The sequence below is a fragment of the Nelusetta ayraudi genome, unplaced genomic scaffold (genome assembly GCF_046127955.1).
Source record: "Nelusetta ayraudi isolate G7.1 ecotype Tasmania unplaced genomic scaffold, CSIRO-AGI_Nayr_v1 ptg000002l, whole genome shotgun sequence".
NCBI lineage: Eukaryota > Metazoa > Chordata > Actinopteri > Tetraodontiformes > Monacanthidae > Nelusetta > Nelusetta ayraudi.
This window is the reverse complement of record NW_027466052.1, coordinates 1,758,653-1,779,667: the sequence shown is the minus strand read 5'-3', so window position 1 is coordinate 1,779,667 and position 21,015 is coordinate 1,758,653. Positions and strand designations below refer to the sequence as shown.

Below are 21,015 nucleotides of genomic sequence, written 5' to 3'. Positions count from 1 at the left end.
CTTTATTTTCATTCACAGTAAAACGCTGAGCAGACGTACAAACATACGTACATGACAGTATTAACACAGCAACCTCTGTGTACAGATCAATAATTAGAAATATCAAAGTGCATGACATGCAAAATGAATGGTCAACATGCTTGTTGGTCAACAACAAGCAAGGCCCCTGATTTGTCAGAGTTTTCTTCAATATCTCAGAGGTACAGGTGCACATGTGGAGCCTGGAGCTGCATGACCAAGACAGCTGCCAGGAGCTTTGTGGCTTCTTCTGAGTGGGTTCCTTTGACACGAAGGGGTTGGGAATGAAGGATGGAGCAGGAGGCTGGGAGGCTGATTGAGACGCTGATGGATGGAGACTGAGAGCAGGTGAAAAACGACACCAACAGAGGGGAAACCTCTGAGGGATGCACCGAGGCACATCCAGCGGTGGCGGCGGCGGCAGCAGCAGCGCCTCCTGAAGGAGCTTGGTGTGTCCTTCAGTCCAACAGGTGAACACTGAGAATCCATGTGTCATTTGTTAATTAGTTTTTCACATTAAAAGTAAATCAAACATTTTTAAATATTATTAAATATAATTAAAGTAAAAAATAAATAAATAAAAGAACAAAAACCAAAAATGAAATAACTTGTTTTTTTTTTCAATATCTATTTTGACAACCAACCCAAAATGCCAAACCTGGATGTTTTCTACTACGTCTATGTGTCTATTTTTTATTTTTTTTTATGTATATGAGAGATAGCAGCGGGCATCACAAAAATGAACACATTTGTGCATTTCAGCCGAGGTAAAAGGGTGACTAAGTGCAGGAGGAAGCTGGGATTGAAAATAGATGGATGGATGGATGGTTGATATATTTTGCATGCATAAAAAACAAAAATCTCTCACATTGTTGTAATACGAATAATCCTGGTTACATGGCTTCAGGAAAAAATCAAAGTATCTGTTATCTGTTTTTTACCATTTTGGAATTGAGCGCAAAATCGGGAATTGTAAAAAAACGAAACAAAAAAGACAACTTGTTATCCATTTTTTCAATTTGGTTGTCAGATGTTATTTCATTTTGTTTTTCTTTTTTGGTTTAATTTGGAGAAACGATTGAAGGATACATAGATTCACTGAGGCTGAAGTGATTTTTATTCATGTTCTCAGTGGAAATGCTCGACATCGGGCCACATCATGTTGCTGTCCAATTGCAATAAAGAGAACAATGTTAAACTAGAGGACATACACAAAGGGGAGGCCTCCCAAATTGTGGATTCTGCCAGCTGTATTTGTTGTGAGGTGGCAGCCAATCAGTTATTCAGAGCAACTTGGTCAAAAAGTGAAGTCAATAAACTGTGAATCTGTCCACCCTTTTGTTCTGCTTCACCTCTCAGTCTCTGTCAGTGTCAATGAAAACACACTGTTCTGGTCCTCTGTGATATCACAGAGGGCACGGTTACCTCTCCCACGTTGGTGACCACTCTCATCGAGCTCCACTTCTGTAAACACAGGCCTAAATATGATGGTTTTCGGATAGTTACTGAAAATAATTTGATGATTTAATGGCTTGAGGATGCAGCAATGGAGCCTGGGAGGGAAAATAAAGTGTGAAATGAAAATAGGGGGAATGTGGCAAATTCTTTCTGTCTTAAGTGTCTGTTGTCTCCTCTCAAGTGGAATCTGGTCCCTGCAAAGTCACTACTGTCTCATTTAAATACAACTTTGTTGCTCTGGACCAAACTGACATGGAGCAATTAATTCATATTTAAATTATATAATATAATATATATAAACGTGACAGGAGTTATAGAATTGTTACATGCAGTTGGAAAATAGTCAGTCACGAAAGCAAATGACTACAAAACTTGTCACTCACAAAATAAATTGAAATCATCAGGATGAAGACGACACGTTGAGTAGCAAAGTTTCACACTATGTTCCGGTATCATACACGGGGGAGAACCGGAGAACATGACAGACCCAGTTGACCTCTAGTGGTCACACGGGAGAACTGCTGCAGCAATACGCAGCTTGTTATTTTGCTCGGTTGTGGAAGTTCTTGGACTGCATTTAAACAAGTAAAAGTAGACTTGAGGCCTTGCGACTCCCTTAAGTTGTCGTGGAGAAAAGGTTGCTCTCAGCCAGCAGCAGCAGACTGCAGTCTAATGAAGGCCAGAAACAATCCCGTCTGCGGGAGAATGTTGCTGATTTCAGCGTCTCGATGTCAGCTGTGTCAAATGTGTCGGCTGTGCGCGGAGGTGGGTCAACCGCGTCACCTGAAGGGGGCATCTCTAACAAGCAGCAGGGTCACCGAAATGGGCCAATTAGAGCAAATGAGATGCAGAAGTTTTGCAAAACAACGTACAGGTTTCGCTCAGCGCACAGGTCACCTCCAGGTGGCGACATCACGCTGGCTTAAGCATGAACTTGCTGACGGCATTTGACCTTCTGCCAGGTTAAACTATTCTGTTGTCATGCCATGGTGGTGTGTGTTTAAGTGATCATCATGTAATTTTCGTGTAGACTGCTCAAAAAATAAAGGGGACACCAAAACGACACAATCCAACTCCAAGTCAATCACACTTCTGTGAAATCAGCCAGTCCAGTTAGGAAGCAATGCTTGTCAATCCATTACACCTGCTGTTGTGCAAATGGAACAGGCAACAGGTGGAAAGGAGAGGCAATTACCAAGACAACCGCGTCTACCGCCCGCTGAAGTTGCTTAGGTAGTGCTGCTCATCCAAGATGGCACATCAATGCGATCTCTAGCAAGAAGGTTTGCTCTCCCAGCACAGTGTCCAGAGCACGGAGGAGATAGCAGGAGTCGTGGAGGGTGCCGTAGGAGGGTAACAATCCACCCGACCGCTACCTCCTTCTTTGTACAAGGAGGAGCACTGGCAGAGCCCTGCAAAATGAGCTTCAGCAGGCCACTAAAATGTGCATGTTTCTGCCCAAATGGTCATGAACAGACTCCATGAGGCCCGACCTCCATAAGTGGGGCCTGTGCTCCCAACCCAACACCGTGCAGCACAATAGACATTTGCCAGAGAACATTAAGACGAAATTTGCCATTGGCGCTCTTCAAGGATGAGAGCAGGTTCACACTGAGCAGATGTGGACAACGTGACAGAGTTTGGAGATGCCTTGGAGAACGTTGCGCTGCCTGCAACATCATCCAGCATGACCGGTTTGGTGTTGGGTCAGTAATGGTTTGGGGAGGCATTTCTTTGGAAAGTTGCACAGCTCTCCTTGTGCTAGCCAGAGGTACCGGGATGACATCCTCAGATCCATTGTGAGACCACATGCCGGTACAGTGAGCCCTGGGTTCCTTCTGATGCATGACAATGCCAGGCCTCGTGTGGCTGAAGTGTGTCAGCAGTTCCTGCATGATGAAGACATTGATGCTATGGACTGGCCTGCATGTTCCCCAGACCTGAATCCAATTGAGCACATTTGGGACATCACGTCTAATTCCATACACCAATACCACAGTTAGTCCAGGTCTGGTAGGGGGGTCCCTCAGGAGACAACTGGTCGTCTCATCAGGAGCATGGCCAGGAAGGTAGGGGGGTCGCATGCACGACTGAGCCTCATTTTGTATTTGTCCTGAAGAATTTCCGCTGAAGTTGGATCAGCCTGTATTCTGAGTTTGCACCTTTAGAGTGCGATTCCAAACCCAGACCCCCATGGGATAATAATTATTTTGCATTGATCATTTTTGTTATTTTGTTCTCAACACATTCCACTGTGTGATTAATAAAGATATTCAACTGGAACATTTCCTTAATTGATATCCAGGATGTATTAATTTAGTGTTCCCAATATTTTTGAGCGGTGTATATTTATATGTATACATACATTAAAGTGGCTACCTTTATTTAAAAGATGCAGAAAATCACAGGATCGATAGCTCATTTACATTTTGTACTATCACTTTTCACACCTGCAGCAACAGAAAACAGTGAGCTGCATTATTTTGTCAGGTGGCATCATGTTAGAGATAAAAGAGAATCACTCTTCAGGTGGTTCAATTTCACTTATATTTTTATACTAAATGTTCAGTGCAGCACCATGGGCCCATGAGCAACACAGTTTTAATCATTTACGCGCTACACACATTGCAGAATTGACAATAAAGCCACCTTGACATTCAGTACTAGACTACATCGTTGTCTCATTTCTGTTTTCTTCCTTCATTTTGACAGCGTGGCGACGTCGCATCTTTGTCGAATCATTTGACGGATTGCAAAAGGCGCCACTCATTCAGGTTTAAACAAAGTTTAATTGAAAATATCAAGAAACACAGGCGTAAACATGAAGTGAAGTAACACGAAAGGTGTCTCACTTCCTGTTGAACATTAACCCAAAAGGGAAAGAAAAAAAAAATCGAAGAAAGTTTTCTATGTTTCCACAGCAGAGCAGCATTGTAACCATCTGAGATCAGAGGAACCTTCTTTAAAACAACTCAATTGAATATTTGTCCAAGATGAAACTAAAATAAGTTGCTGTTCTACATCAAGAACAAACCAGAGAAGTGTCGACACATGTATGGGCTACAGGGTGTGCAGGACCATCATTTCCTGTCGTAAGAGGAGAAAACGATTGAAGCAGCTGCTCACTGCTGGGAGTTAACAAGTTGAAAATGCAAGTCAGCGTGAACTTCACTGAAATCTCCAAGTAAAAAAAAAATGAAACACCCAAACACAGCAAAAGCAAATGATACAAAAATGAAGAGAATCAGAACGGCAAAGGTGACCAAAGATAATATTTCAGTCATATGGATCTGTTTCCGGAAGAACCCTGCAGTGGATCAGGGACACAGACACACTCGCAACCAACTCACTGGGTGAGGAACAGTCCACGGACAGCAAACAACAACTGTGAAAAAAACAAAAACTATCAACACGTCCGTGAAACTCCAGGATGCTGCTGCAGCTCACAAAAGAGCCACCAGAGCCTCCGCTGACACCGTCGCAAGAAGTAAATGGATGACATTTTCAGTTTAGGGGTGAACTATCCCTTTAATGGAGAGAAGCAGGAAGGTGTGTCGTGGGTGGGACTTCTCCCCGCCCAACCACTCAGATCCAGACAGGAAGAAGGGACGGTACAGTCGAAGGTGTTGACTAAAATCGCACGCACGCTCACAAAACATAATCCTATTTGTTTGTTTTTCATCTCTCAACACGTGAAAAAAACACAAGAAAAGTGAGACTTTTCTCTGCTTCTCTGAAGAGGTTTGGCAGCAGGAGGTCAAAGGTCCCCGGAGTGTCGCTACGACGTGTCCAGCGGCTGCTCCTGGAATGGGTAGGTGAGGGCGGGGGCGAATCCCTGAGTCCGCGGCTGCTCGTCCAGGAGCACCAGGTCGTCCACGTCCCCGCCCTGGTAGCGCCGCCTGCAGATCCTCACCGTCACTTTGCGGCCCTGGAAAGCCTTCAGGACCTCCTTGGACGCCATGGCTCTGGCGGCCGACTCGTCGCGGCCGTACCCGGTCCCCAGGTAGACGGTCCGGCAGCGGATCTCGCACACGTGGCCCTCGCGCTGCGTGTGGCTGGCCGGGAGGCCCGCGATGTCCTTGAGCGGCACGTAGGCGCACGCCAGCGTCTCCTTGCACGACTCCACGCAGCTCTGCAGGACCTCGAAGTGGTCCAGGTTCGGGCCCAGGCCGCCGGCCGACACCAGCTTCCACGCCACCGCCTTGTACAGGCGGTTGAAGAAGGGCTGCTGCTGCGCCGGCGCCTGCGCCGGAGGGCCCGATTTCAGGGCGGCCGTCCTCCCGGCCTCGTCACAGCCGCCTCTGGCTCGCTCTGCACACAGCCACAGCAAACCAAGACAACTTTATCAATCCCAGCGGGGGGAGAAACTGGTTTGAGCATCTTGCATATCAACACACAGAGCCACGAGTACATTCAATAAAGATAGGTGAATAGAGTAGAATAAAACGTCAAGGAATGCAGGGGAGTCGAGGATCAATAAACAAATAATAAATGACTGAATAAACAAACAAACAAAATTATTTTGGCTGCATTCAGACTGCAGGCGAATCTGATTCCAATCAGATTTCTTCTGAAATCGATTTTTTTAGGTGTGACTGTTCACACCGTTTTTTTTTTGTTGTTGTTGTTGTTGTTTTTTTAAGCAAGTGTCCAAATTGGATCTGGCTCTGTTCAGACTGGGCCACATTACTGACCCATCTGACAGGTTGCAACCTTGAAACATGTTTTTATGATGCTCCAAAAGCTGTTTTTTTGGTCTCTCAGCGAAAAGGCTGGGAAGCCAGCAGATAAAAGAGAAACAAAATGAGACTTTCAACAAAAGATGGACAACAACGACAAAGAGTTGTAGGACTGACAGAAAAGGAATTCAATGTATGTAAGAGATGAATTCTCTGTTGCCTGCATCGCTTCACAATGTCTGCACTGTTCACATCAAAGCCTCAATATTTATCTGCAGTGAGCCTTTCCACACTTTTCCCATGAATGATGCTGAGTGGACTTGTTTTTGACGCTTTATTTCCGCACAGTTCCACATTATTCTAATGTACTTAATGTGCATGATGTAGGCAGGTTTGTTGCTAGTATGTTCAGTCAAGCGAGTGCGTGATGGGTGAGTTGCTGAACATGCAGATTTCAAATGAATAATGTTATAACATTTTCTGCACCAACTGACATGAGATACGAACGAGTCATTTCAGGAAGTGACACTCCAAGCCAACAGATTCAGACTCCTGCAACAAAACCTTCGCTTATGACAACATTACAGCACAGCCTTCTTGCTTACGTTTGGAGAATAAAAAAAAGAACTTGATGATTTTTGCCTCATGGAACAAGGTCTTTGGGGGCATTTTGGCTAAATTGGAGGCCAAATGGTTGATAGCCTTTGCTATTTTCCAACACTAATGGCACTATTTAAGAGTGAGTGCAGCACAGAAACTCTTTCTGCTTCTTGGTCAGATGTTTTGAGCATATCTACCGTTTGTGACGCCCCTCCTTCCCTTGGCCATCACTCCACCCATTGTAGTTCTGGTCGGCGGGGCATCTTCCACAACTATACCCTCGGACATCTCCTGGATCTTGGCCATCACAGCCAGCGGGTACCTGTGAGAAACACACGTTGAATGGAGACTCAGTTGACTCACTGTCTGCACCTCAGCCTGAAGGTCAGCACTGCTCAGCCAGCCAGCCAGCCAGCCAGCCGGTCTCACCTGCAGCCCAAGAAGACGTTGTTGGCCCAGACCATTGAGAGGGACAGCAGCTGGTCCAGGCTACTGCTGGAGACTCCGGGTTTCACCGTAGGAAAACTCTCCATGTTCCTCAGTATGAACTCTCTCCGGGCCAACCACTGCTTGTTGGTCTCACAGTAGCCCCTAAAGGTCTCCACCCACTGGGCCACCTCCGGGTTCTGGGTCAGGTACTCTGAGACGTCGACGTCATTTCTGCTCCGCCTCTCCGCCATCCCTACAAAACCAAAATGTTGCCGGTTGAGTAAAAATGCAATGAAAACACCTACTAATGGAGAAATGCGTCATAAGTCGGCTTGCACCCATTTTACCAACCTAGCTATGATAGACAACACCAGGCCAAGCAGTTCGCATCTTGTCCACGCGTTCAACTTGTTCTGAGTGGCTACTTTGCCTCAGTAACAGCCAGTTGAAGCTACCAGGTAGTCTCCACCAGGATCCCACTGACCCAAGCAACTCACGGCAAAGTGAATAGGTTCGCGAAAACTCGGCTGTGTATCACGCTGGAAAGTGAATCGCAGAATAAAACAATGAAAAGTGATACAAAGGACGCGCTAACCGTCGCACGGAAAGTCACGCGGGATAGACGTGAAAAAATAACTCCCGAAAACGACGCCACAGGCTCATCCGTGTGTGTGTGAGAGAGAGGGAGCTAGCTACCTAGCCTGCTAGCTTACGCGATCTTCTGATGACGGAAGACAGACGGCGCTGCTTGTGAGCGTGAACGGACTACATTTCCCAGAGGCACAAGCGCGACCAAGCTCACATTCGTTAACGTTTGTTGGAGGTTCAAACGGGAATATTTGAATTTGGCTAGGAAAAAAAAAAACGTTTTGGTGGTCGAATTGACCAACAGCTCGTTCTGAAAATCCCACGTTCACGCTCAGAGAGAAGCTTTTGATGCGACAACTTTTCAAAACATACGTGTTACGTCAGCACCCTGCGACAGCTCTGGCGGCAGACGTTGTCAGTACATGTTGACTAAGATTTGTAATGTCTTACCTTTATCATAACGGTCATGTGAAGTATGTGTGTTAAATAAAACATTATTATTAATAAGGTGGAGCTTAACTCAAACCTTGGAGTTAGTATTATTTGTCTAAACTCAGCATCCGTAGATCATTGAAATGGCGTGACCAGGAAGTGGTCGGAGTTATCCTCAAACCTCGGAGTATATTCATAAACTTGTTAAGAATTTGTGTAAGCTCAGAATATACAATAGAAAACATTTACTTAGGCAAAATATATTGTCAAAGAACATGAAGCTGCTCGTAACACTTGATTATAATGGTAATAAAATTGACGGTCTGCTACTGCTCTTTAAGACATTGTTAACAACAACAAAAACAACAACAAAAACAATAATAATAATAATAACAATAACAATAATAATAATAATAATAATAATAATAATAATAATAATAATAATAATAATAATAACAATAATAAAAATAATAATTTACTTTTAAAGTTTAACCCCAAAATAAGAAAGACACCATCTTCCAAAACAAAACAAAATTGTTTTCCCCCTCTTTTGTTAAAGTAAACCTAGGATGGGAAAATGTAGGATGGGAGCAGAATTTGTGTATTTCCACTCACTATCAAAACAAATAATGAACTAAACAAAAACAAAACAAAAATGCTAATTATGTGGCGTATTGCACTCAAATCACACAATACTGTCTGGCCTGTCTAATGTACTCTTTTGTTAACATTAAAAGGGACGTCCAGACTTGATCTACATACTAAAAGGCACACCCAGAATACATCAACATACTAACACCCTTACCAAAAGTCCAGAGGGTAATCTAGGTAAAACAAACTCCAATACTAATCTTTATCTCTGAGTTTACTAACCCTGAATTGCTATTAATTCTTTAGTATCCGGTTCCAAAACAATTCATTTGAAGTACTTCAAACAACAGTGAGTTTTTTTTCAAGGACACACACCACGACGGCACAAAGCCCAGGGTAACCCTAGCCCACATTAATGCAACTCGTAGAATCACTTCGAGTCACCATGGCAACTGTCAACATATTTCGCTCCGCTGGAACGCGACATTTTCATTCGCTCATTATGGTGAATTTGGTCATATTGCTAGATAGAACCCCCCCACCCCCCACAAACACACACACACAAACAAACACACACACACACACACACACACACACACACACACACACACACACACACACACACACACACACACACACACACACACAGAGTTAATCGCAGATTAGACCATTAAGTATGCTGCACACATCTACAGGTGGACATCTCCCCATCTGTCCTCCGCTGTGATCAGAAGGATAAAGTGGTGTAGCTGCGACATAGTGACCGTCGCAGCACTTTGTAACCTGAGGCTATGCGAATGTGCGTTAGCTTCCACTGCGTTAAGAGACGCGTCTCATTGGAGAATCACAGCTCAGCTCGAGACACCTGGAAAATCTGCAAATATGGAGAAGCAGTTGCGCAATTTGCACATTGATCGAGCCGCACATTGTTTCCAGTAACTGCTGAGGAGTTGTAGTTGGATGCAGTGGACAGTAGATGGCAGCAGTGATCCACGGAGAAGACCTTCTGGAGAAACGACGACGTCACCATGTTTCATGATCGATCACTATCAGAACTGGATTTAACAATGCTCTTGGGCAATGAATACAAGATTAAAAGAGCGAACGTTTGTAAAGCTCGACTACTAAGAAGCTCAAGATGCATCTCGAACGTCCAATATCAAAGTATTAACTGCAACATTGGGGACCTGCAAAGCAGCAAAGAGAGAAATTATTCAATAGGCTTCATAAATTCAGAACATTTAATGACAGACATTCAGACGGTACACCTGCTGACAGAGACATTTAAGATGTACTCTTGGCAATGTACAGGTATGCTGTCCCTTGTATTTCTTATCACATTAAACCATTACTTTTATGGGAACTTTCACCAAATAGTGTGTCTTGTACTACAGAGTTAAACCATCAAACTGTTTATTTTGGACCTTTGGAATGACGCAGCAGCTTGTGTTTTGTGTCAGCATGAAAAGACAGCAAACTGCTTATGTTGTGTAGCTCAGTCTGTTACTGAGCATCAGATATTGCGTAGGCGACCTGCCTCAGCAAAACTCAATAAACACTAAGATTAGTACTCATTTCTGTGCTTTCTCAGTCGGAAAAAAACAAACAAAACAAAACTATAAGCTCACAAATACATCTGAGCTGTCATTGTTTGGTCACATTGATCTACTGTTGGTCATAACGTACCATCTATTTTGATTTCACTTCTGACCAGCACCACATTTTTTACACTGAAAGACTCATACCCTCATAACACTGTTGCATAGAACGGAGGAGCCCAACACCTTCCCAACCTGTTCTGTGGTTGACATGAGAATTGTGGCACTAAGTGCCGTAGATGTCACTCGGTGAGTCTATAAAAACAAGCAAAGGTGCATAGAGAACTTCATGACATTGCTGCACTTCCCCTAAGACTTGCCTAAAGTGAGCATCTGAGATTGGCTTTGTCAACAAGTGGGACGGACATTGCTTTACACAACTGCTCTACAGTATAAAACAGGAACAGTTGAGTGTGTTCCGGTCTCTGGGACAACTGCACACAAAGTTCGAAGAACAACACAATCTTGGTAGTTGGAATCCCATGAATACATTTTAATTGCATGATTTATAGTGTGGACATACCACCTTAGGGAAGAAAATGGGCTTTGACCACCGGAACTCCTGTGCACTCTCTGGTTTTCACCTTTAACACTCCTTACTCATGGAAAGTGCATGTAGCTCACTGAACCTCTTGGTAGGCCATGCAGCCAGAAGGAAGGGGGTCTTATGTGACAGGAGTTTCAGGTTGGACTTCTCCAGAGGTTTGTATCGGGCCACAGCCGAGGACATCAACAGTGAAGTGAGGGGCCAGGATAAAGTCCTACCTGGATATGCTCCTTTCAAAAAAATGAGATACCAGGGCTATACTGAAATCAGCCCATAAGCCTGCCACCACCTCTGGGTGCAGTCTCAATTCTACTAGGAGAAGCCTGGTCCTGGTCAGAAGATCAAAAATCAACAATTAGCGAGATTCCATATCGTTAAAGACTACGCTACTGAATAAGCTAATACTGTGACTACCTAATGCATACAAAACTTGCGTTAACTAGCAAGCTAACTACCTTGCCACAGTTATCATTCACCAGTTGAAACAATATGACTAGCAGATAATTTTACAGTTCGGCGGCAACACATAGGTGACTGTTGGTAAAAGGGGATATGTGTTTGCTGTTCTCCATTCAAAGTGATCTGAGAGCTCTGTCCCCTTTTGATGGCGTCTGGCTAAATTGCACACACTGTGTGTGAGAGGAGTGCTAAGCCTCTTAGTTTTGGTTTACATGCTATGATCAGCTGCACTCTCTAGCCGTGAAAAAAATATATAATATATCCATAATATATCCATATAAACAGAATTATTGGAGACTCTTATATCAGGTCAATGTTGTGTGGTCAGGTCATTACTGTGCAACAAAATAATACAGGAAAAACAAGTGGATCACTTAATTTCAATAAATCCTGTTCTAATAATATAAACATTCCAAGCCTAGCAAGGATACATGCAGCATGGTGTCAGAAACAGTCAATGCAGATAAGCAAAGAGCATGGATGCCCAGGATCCTTCACTGGATATTTCTGAATATGTGCTTCCGTTTTTCCATTAATGATTGCGAGGAATACCTAGAAAATCAGTATTAGCCAATCGCGATAGTCTTGACCCAGCGTCATTAACAGATTGGGTAGATGATGTCAGAAGTGGCCAGACATTCGTGGCCAACTATTCATTCTTACCTAATTGATAGACCTCGCCCCTAAATGCATGAAAGTCTATGTGCCTCTAAAGTCGCTTGAATACTATTACTATGTAACATCTGGACATGTGCAAAAAAAAAAATCCTGTACAAGGACATAGGAAATGATTAACATTTCTGATTTGTTTTATTTAATTAAACAGACATTTGGCTTTTAGAGGTTAGAAAGTAACGTTCTGGACTTCGTGAGAGTTCACTGGTTTTCTGACCCCATGCTGCGCGCTCACATTTTCTATGACGTTGCACTCTAAGGGGTCTACAGGAGGACACAGTTATATATGCCACACCTGTCGGACATCAGCGTCCGGCCGTGTGTGTGTGTGTGTGTGTGCGCGCGCGCACACGCACGCACACAAGCAAGCGCGCGGCCGTTGAGGGCGCGGGCCCGACCCCGCGGGCACGGCGGCTTCCCATCATCATCACAAGCAAGATGGCGGCGGGGCGACGAGCCGGCGCGCGGCACACGGACTGAGTGAGTGAGTGAGTGAGTGAGAGAGCAAGTGAGAGAGAGTGAGTGACAGGCCGGACAGGACCGCTGCTCGGCCCAGGGAGGACACGGACACGGACACAGAGACGGACTTAACAGCCGAGCAGCACTTCTCGATTCCCCGGCGGCGGGCGGGGATGAAACGACGCCGGTAGAGAGACCCGCGGCGCCGGCGGAGGAGGGAGGTTGTGCGGGAGTATACCCTACCCGGGCTTGACGTGCAGCGGAGCGGGTGAGTGAGGCAGTGATGGACCGCTAGTGGGACTGTTGACGACCAGCCGCTGATTTCAAGGCAGGTAAATGCCTTCTTGCTAGCTCTGGCGCTCATTTAACGTACTTTCCCGTTGACATTACATCCATTAATGCGTGTGTTAAAACGAACACACGAAAAACTGATTCCTAACAATAATAATAATAATAATAATAATAATAATAATAATAATAATAATAATGATGATAATAATAATAATAATAATAATAATAATAATAATAATAATAAAAAGACCCTCTTCGGCTGTCTTCCTGGGAAACGTCGGTGCCACAGGTTGTCAGCGGATATTTTAATTCACCCTGCGCGTGTATTTGTGTCCGTGTGTGACGTCACAACACCGTTGTAAACCTCCGCTCAGCTGCTTGTCTTTCTGCCGGGTGGGTGACTGTCCAGCCACTGTGGTGCGGGTCCTCCTGCACGAGCTAAAAATAATTCCTTGCACAGCACCGTCTCCATGGGGGCGGGTGTGTGTGTGTGTGTGGGGGGGGGGTGGCGCTGGTGCAATAATTTTTAGGCTGGCGCTCTTTGCACCTTAAACCCCCCCAATCACCCATTCCACACACACACACACACACACACACACACACACACACACACACACACACACGAAAATCACTTATTTCTCTTTTTAATTTGTCGAGGTAAAAAACAAAAAAACAAAACAAAACAATTAAAAAAAAAAGATGCAGTGAGTTTCTACATATGTGTGTCATCGCTGCAGATATATAAGTAGCTCCTGTCTGGCAGCAGGGGCTGAAGACGGTGACGGCATTCTGGGATCAGCCCCCCCCCCCCCACGTCGTGTCGCGGTGCTGCGAAAGCACAGACAAGTCTGGTCAAACCGCATGTGTTGAGAGGGAGAAGGCTGTCATTTTGAACGAAGCCTCGTCTTTACTTACATACCAGAGAGGTATCCTGCTGCACAGTGATGCCACAGCTCCTCTCACAGCCGCTGCTGCCTGGTTTTGCCTTACTTATTTGCTTGACTGGGAGAATGCGGTCAAACATATTTTGCAAGCTTGCAGCTGATATGGTACCTTTATATACAGCTAATGCTGATTCTCAACTCAAGGACCCGGTCGGGCTTTTTTCACAACGTTGCAGCACGATATAAAATATATAGTAAGTACAGCCGAGGGTGTTAGTAGCTTTTGGTGGGGGGATCCGCGATGTAGATGCAGTTTCCCCTCATTCTGGTCCATTTTACCATGTTTGTGGAGTGAAAATGATCTCCCAGCCAACATGGTCTGCAATTGCTGACTACTATTATGGTCTGGTAAATTGGGAAAACCCAGTCTGATCTGCCGGCAGTTTGATTTTGTCAGTCTAATGTTTTGGTGTAATAAACACGGGACGGGCACTTTTTTGGAACTTCATTCTCTACTTAATGAATCTATAACTCAACCCAAAACAACTCCAAACCACGTAAAATTAAAAGATTTTGGTGAAATAACAGTTAGGGCAAAAGTATTGATCAGTCGTAGAAAAAAAACTAGCACGTTAGCTATCGTTAACTCCAGAGTAGCTGAATGTTTATCACGTCTGTTTAACAGTCAGTTGGAAATGCAAGCGGTCACAATGCTTGGGTGAATATGCGTGCTTGATGCGGCTGTGTGTAGGAAAACAGGAAAACGCCAAGCCGATTTCTATTGCTATGGCTGTTCCCCCTGCTGACAAAGTGGAACGGATTTGATTGTGAAGCAATGGGAAGGAGCCTGAACTGGTAGAGACAGATGAGTACAATTCTGTTTTGGCTTTAACCAGGTTTTAGTTCTGGTGGTAAAACACATTCAACTCTAAGATGGGGATTTTCTGGGCTTCTCTTGGCGGCGTGTGCGTGTGTGCGTGTGTGCGTGTGTGCGTGTGTGTGTGTGTGTGTGTGTGTGTGTGTGTGTGTGTGTGTGTGTGTGACCCTTAAAGTGGATTTAGCGTGGGGAGTAGGAGATGAAAAGAGGACAGGCAGCCCGACAGTGTTTTCCTTGCTGATTGAAGACTTGAGGCAGCACTGCTAACCCTGGCTCCTCTCAGCCTGACACCGGACTCAAGGTCAGTCCCTGCTGCCAGCCTGGAATTGACACCAGACAAAGTGGCGGGGTTAATACCCGAGACCTCGGGTCTTTGGCTGTGTCATTTTTCATATGATTTCAATCATTACACAAAATCGTTCATTTTGATGGCTTAAAAAGATTTGTTGTGCGGGGGAGGCCGAGCTGACTTACTAACTTAGCCGCAGTGGTGTTTCCGTCGTTATGTGGACAAATCCAAAAATTAGACGAAGAAGTAAAAGAGTGCTTTGGAGTGGCACGCAGACGACGGGATTGCACTTGTCCGGGGAATACCATCCGCAGACTTTTATTTAGCTGCGAGCTCAGTTTTGTCTGCGGGGAGCACAGCAGGATGTGTCTGTTTGTGAGTGGCAGCGCACAACCTTGATTTTTGGGAGACGCTTGGACTGGAGCCTCTGATTGTCTCGGTAAAAGAAGATCCGGCTGACAGAACAACGTGGTCTCTCTCAGTTCACAGTGGGGACATTATGTAACAGTCTGCAATGTGTGTGTGTTCAGGTCAGTCAATAAACTTTTTGGGTTTTGCCAGTGGTGAACTCCTCGGTATCGACTGACCTCTCTGAGGCTAGCGCGGGCCCTCTGGCTGAAGGTATGGACGGCTGAGCCATGAGAGAAGCACTGCAGTGGTACAGCAGGTTGCTTGGAGGTGGTCTGCAAAAAAAAACTCAAATAGCGCTATTTACCTGCTAAAATGTAATTCTAAGCAGAGCCAGACAAATCAATGGGCGACTTATGCTTCTGAAATCAATAGATTTAGTATAGAGCTGAGGAATGAAAGCTGTCGCTGCCTTAACCGCATCATTTTACTGCAAATCCACGCTTTTTAGAGTTGGAACGCCGGTTTGGATGGATTTTTATTCTCATGCAGTAAACGGCCACATTTTTTTTTTTTTTTTTTTGAGAGCATGAGACATGAGTGCCCAAAAGTCTTTTCTTTGTATGGAGGCTTTACTAAACCAGGCTGCCCCACTCAAGTCTGTAATTGTCTCATTTCTGCTGCTGCTGTTTGGTCTACCGGGTTCTCAAGGCTAATGGATTATCGCTCTTCTCCCTCGTCATGCAGTGACGGGGTGAATCACTTTGTCCTGTGCGAGATTCTCTGGCAATCGTACAATTAAAGGATCAGGAGGGCAGTGGGGGAGGGTGAGGTGTTGGGATCAGGTATCCTGGAGACACGGCATCGATTCCCACAGGGCTCTGCATCCGTCAAATCCTGCAGAGTCATCTTGCCGCGCTCTTGTTTAGTGTTGAAGCTAAGCTAGGGATTAGCGCGTAGCTGGCCACTTGCATAGAGAATCCGTAGAAGGATCAACAGATGGCTGCCGAGGATAAATGAGCATCAGAATTAGTGCACGGTAACAATAAACAAGAAAAACATTTGATACGAGAAAAATGCTAACTGAAGATGTATTGATTAGTTGTATTGAGAACTTTAATGCATTTCTTTCCAATGAAGGAGAGTAAAAAAAAATAATGTACATACATGTTTTATCCCTTGTTTTGTGCTATTTTTGTTTGATGCTTGATGTTTTTCAGGAATTGCCTGAATGTAAATGGAAAAATATGGATGGAAAAAAAGGGCTAAATGATGTCAGGTATGATTTAAATTGAGTCATCTTGCTGCCAAACTGCAGCCCTGACTTGAGTATTTTCACCTTCAATCGATGTCTTCAGGCCAAGATTATCTGTGTCGTTCAAAGCTCATTGCCTCCCCCAGCTTTGACAATTTGAAACGTGGAACAAACTTTCTGAGAGTGTTTTCCTAAAACTTAAGAAGGCAAAGCAGAAAAAAAACCCAACCTAGAACATCTTGAGAACCTCCAGATTTGCCAGATTTGTCTGTCAACAACCTTTACTCAAGCGTGAAAACACCAACACATTTCTCTTGTTGTGTAATTAAGTTTTCCTTGAAACCAGAGCGTGTGGGTCTTTCCCAGTGTCGGGAACTTTTTGAAGATGTGTCTCAGCCTGGAGCTGTGTCTGAAATCACGCACTTGTCCTCACCATACAGTAAATTCTACTGTATGTAGCCAACCATATAGGGACTCATTAGCCAAATGACAAGAAATCCTCAGACATCACTCTTGGCGGCGCCATTAACAACGTCATTGTGGTTGCATCATTAATACTCCCCGTCAGCAGGTGGTAATGAATGAATTAATATATAATATATATACAATATAGAATATATAATATAATAATATATTAAAAAAATTAGCCCTGTGATGAAATGGCGACTTGTCCAGGGTGTCACCCTGCCTTCGCCCTATGACAGCTGGGAGAGGCCCCAGCAGACCCCCACCATGAGTCCAGGAAGAAGCGGGTATATGCATGATGGGATATATTGCTGGGTTAGTGACCGTCGGTTGTACCCCACTTCTAGCAATGCATTGTGCGTCACATTGAGTGGACTATATAAGGAATACCAATGTTCAGTGAAGAATCAGTCATCACAATAAAATAGCGTAGCCCCGATATAGTGACTATATATCCAGTAGGGGGCGATATCGGACACGGAGCCATGTGCCACTGGAACACTGGGGGGCAGCTCCAGTTCAGTCTTGAAGCGATCCACCTTTAAACAATCACAGTTTTGCTCAAAAAAAAAAATTAAATAAATAAATAACCTTCCAAAATTTTCTCACAGAGGTCGTCTTTCTGTTTGACCAAGGCTGGGTCGCCCTTGACGCTGCCAGAAAGGTACCGCCCACTCCTTGGGGCCTAACTGGAAGCAGATGCTTGGCCCAGCGAGGCCTCCTACTGGCCAGTGTTTATGTTCTCCAGCGCATTCCTTCTCACCCCCTCCACGTGTCTGCCCTGCTGCGGTGGCCTCTGAGCTCTGTCGGCACAGCTGGAGTCCAGAAAAGTGGTGGGAGACGGGGGACCGGGGTAGGGTGTGCAGGGGGGTATCGGATGCAGGACCTGGTCCTCCCAGTGTTGCTTTGGAACTGGGACCCGCTTCTCAGGGAGACACCGGTCCACATTTTTTCACTTCCAATCTGATCCCGATATACCTGCCGATACTGATACTTTCCCGTTACCAGAACTGTGTTTGCTCTCATGTTATTATCCTAAACAGACGTCCAGTATCGGTATTGGAACCCGATACCGATGGTGTATCGGCTCAGCCTCATCCCTGGTTAAGATTAGTGTTTCTTACATGAATGTCCCCCCCCCCCCCCCCACACACTTCTACAAATATATCATATCATGATTCGCCCGTTTTGAAAACTGATGCTTGCAATTATCGGTCAACTTGTCCACATCAGGTATCCCGTAAGAATTTCCCACCTCCTATGCATCTGAAGTTTTCCCCCGAAAATCCCACAAAAGCTTGCACGGTGCTCCTCGGTCCAGTCCACTCCGCTCCCACACAGCTTTCCAAACTTGTGTAAGCTGCGTTTCCATTACCCCTAGAATTGTGCAAAAACCTAAATATCGCAATAAAAAACTGGTAATGGAAACACCTACATTTCAAAATACCTCTCAAATATTGCTGAAAGGTTTTCACACTCTCACGAAGTGGTTTTTCAGATGTATCGATGTCGAGGTATATTGCAAAAGTGTCATGGAAACACTTTTTTTTCCGCATGTACGTGACACCGGACGTGAGGCACGTGGTCATGTGACAGGTTCACTCCAAGTGAAAATGCGCATTACGTTTGAACAGAGAAGGAAACAGAATATTTTTTACAAGTAATCACAAGAGAAAAAAAATGTAGCAACCATTCTTGACAGCAAACAAACGTAAACAAACAGAAGCAAACGTAACACGAGATTGTACAAGAATTACGTCCTACGAGAATTCTCGTAATTCTCACGGGCCGAGAATTATGGCTTATGCGCTTCCCACCATTCACTGGAAAAACCTCCAAATCGCAATTGTACTTCGTCGAAAGTTTAGAAATATTGCTTTTCCTTTGCCAAGAACTGTGATGGAAATGCAGCTATTCTATTCTATCTATGCTGCGCAGCGTCGTAAAAACACCTTGTGATGCAACTGAACTGCGCTGTTTCCAGAACTCCGCAGTCAAACGGCAAATTTAGCTCCGCACAGACCAAACAGTCGGCAGAAGCTGAGGGAGATCGGCCTCTTAGAGCCTTTTGGTGCCAAATGAGCTTGTCCCATAAATGATTCAGAGAGGCACATGAATATTGTTCGCAGAGCCGCAGGGACTGTGCGAACGGCTCCAGTGCGGCTCCAGTGGCTTTTTTTTTTAAAAGGGGGCCTTGCGAGAGGCTGGAGGAGCATGTCCTCGACTTCAGCGCTTGCCGTCGACCTGCCTCCTCCAGCCACCCTGAGCTCTTCCTGTCCACTTCCTTGCAGAGAAGGAGAAGGGCAGCCAGTGAGTTAAACTATTTGGGTTAGACCTCTCAAAAGATGAGGCTAAGGGCTGTGCCCCAAATCACCCACTTGTTTCCCCCTCCCTATACAGGAAGTCCCATGTACCCAACTATGTATATATGCATATATATATGTATATGTATATGTATATGTATGTTTATGTGTATATATATATATATATATAATATGTGTGTGTGTGTGTGTGTATGTATGTATATATATATGTATATATATATATATACATATATATATACATATATGTACATATATGTATACTGTACATAATATATGTATTTAATTCACTGCTAAGCACTTCTGATTGGATGCTAACTGCATTTCATTGCTCTGTACTTGTGACATATGCAATGGCAATATACAGTATATAGTGACTCATTTGCCAAATCAAAAAGACACCACTCTTGGTGCCGTTAATAACGTTATCGCATTACGTTAAGTCGGCAGGTGGTAATAAATAAATAAATAATTAAACATATGAATGAATTTACATATATATGCAATTGTCTGACAAGTTCATGCGAGACTAAGCGTCTTCCCACATTTGAAACAATAACACTTGGCTCTTCTCGCCCTTTTTTACCTGTTGGTCAGTGTGATCGCAATGCATGATGGGAAATACCGCCAGGTTAAACTACTTTTAACAATGCATTGTGGAATGCATCTATCTATCTATATATACATCTATCTAGTCAATAGGGGGTGATATCGGACAAAACCAAGGTTTTTTGTGATGATGATGATTATGATGATGATGATGATCATCATTCTTATTTTAATACTTAAGCATTAGGCACCATATGAGTCACGCGCCTCTCAGGTGCAGCTGCAAGGAGGGAGTCCAGCGAAGATCCAGCGTGAACGATGGTCGCCTCCCGCTGCTCTGATTAATGCGGCGGCGTCCAGAAACGAGGCCGCCGGGGCTTCGCAGCCTCACTGACTGTCCCCCAAATCAGGAGGAAGCCTTATCCTGAGGCTCCAAGTGGAAAGTTACTGTGAAATATAGAAGATGTTCCTCAGCCTGCTTCTACCGAGAGCTGGTTTTATTTATTTTTTTATTCCTAAAATGTAGGTCAGGCAGAGTGCTGGCTGAGGACAATAGAGTCCGTGCAGTGTCTCTCTCTATATGTAACGCTTCCATGATGCTCCCCTCCTGAGTGCAGTCGCTCCGTATTTTTAGCACGTTTGCAGCGTGGCGAGGATGACTGTGGCCGCCATGCTGAAGATACACAACGCTGTGACGCAACCACATCTTGTTTGCAGTGCACTCGGCTTGTGTCCGTGCGCGTGTGCGCGTGTGCGTGTGCGTGTGTGTGTGTGTGTGTGTGTGTGTGTGTGTGTGTGTGTGTGTGTGTGTGTGTGTGTGTCTGTGTGTGTGTGCTTTGCCGTGCCGTGCCGTGCAGAATCCATCTGGGTCCACGTAGGAGCAGCGAGGAAGGGGATTTTACTGGTCAACGCCCAGTTTAAGTGCGAGTCTTCCCCCGGAGGACAGGCTACACACACCATGTTATAGCTGCGTTTGTGTTCAGGACACGTGCGCGCCTTTCAAATGAAGACCGACCGAGCTGCAATGTGCTCGTTTGAAACCATGTGTGGAGTTTTTTATTTATTTATTTTTTTCGTGGTGCCTGTGAAACAGATTAATGTGATCCCGTGCTGCTTTCAGTACACACACACACACACACACACGCGCGCATACATAACATCCCCAGTGTCAGTTCGTCAGCCTTCCTGCCGGCTGAGGCCTTT

At 44.8% G+C, this 21,015-nt stretch overlaps 2 protein-coding genes across 10 annotated transcripts in view; one reads left to right on the top strand and one right to left on the bottom strand.

Annotated features, from left to right (window-relative positions):
• Positions 1-3,842: 3,842 nt before the first annotated feature.
• Positions 3,843-7,972, bottom strand: cdkn2aip (CDKN2A interacting protein). The gene is made up of 4 exons (XM_076037088.1): positions 7,536-7,972; positions 7,185-7,437; positions 6,953-7,077; positions 3,843-5,787 (listed from the first exon to the last, which is right to left on the bottom strand). The coding sequence occupies exons 2-4, from the start codon at positions 7,433-7,435 to the stop codon at positions 5,255-5,257; spliced, it is 909 nt and encodes a 302-aa protein (XP_075893203.1). The 5' UTR covers positions 7,436-7,437; positions 7,536-7,972; the 3' UTR covers positions 3,843-5,254.
• A 1,898-nt stretch (positions 7,973-9,870) lies between these two features.
• The window catches only part of LOC142895325 (C-myc promoter-binding protein-like), a 48,368-nt gene continuing 37,223 nt past the window's right edge, over positions 9,871-21,015 (top strand). For 2 of the 9 annotated variants that reach the window (XM_076036481.1, XM_076036567.1), the window contains exon 1: positions 9,874-10,106. In XM_076036481.1, the coding sequence (XP_075892596.1) occupies positions 10,040-10,106 (67 nt within the window). In that variant the 5' untranslated portion in view covers positions 9,874-10,039. Of the gene's footprint in view, positions 10,107-12,412; positions 12,866-14,823; positions 14,927-21,015 lie in introns of those variants that run through there. The other 7 variants (XM_076036392.1, XM_076036305.1, XM_076036969.1 and 4 more) reach the window with 7 other exon arrangements.

Coding starts and splice junctions, on each gene's coding strand:
- cdkn2aip (XM_076037088.1), bottom strand. CDS start 7,435: ATGGCGGAGAGGCGGAGCAGAAATGACGTCGACGTCTCAGAGTACCTG. Junction 7,078..7,184: donor AACGTCTTCTTGGGCTGCAG/GTGAGACCGGCT, acceptor TGTTTCTCACAG/GTACCCGCTGGCTGTGATGG. Junction 5,788..6,952: donor AAGGAGGGGCGTCACAAACG/GTAGATATGCTC, acceptor GGCTGTGTGCAG/AGCGAGCCAGAGGCGGCTGT.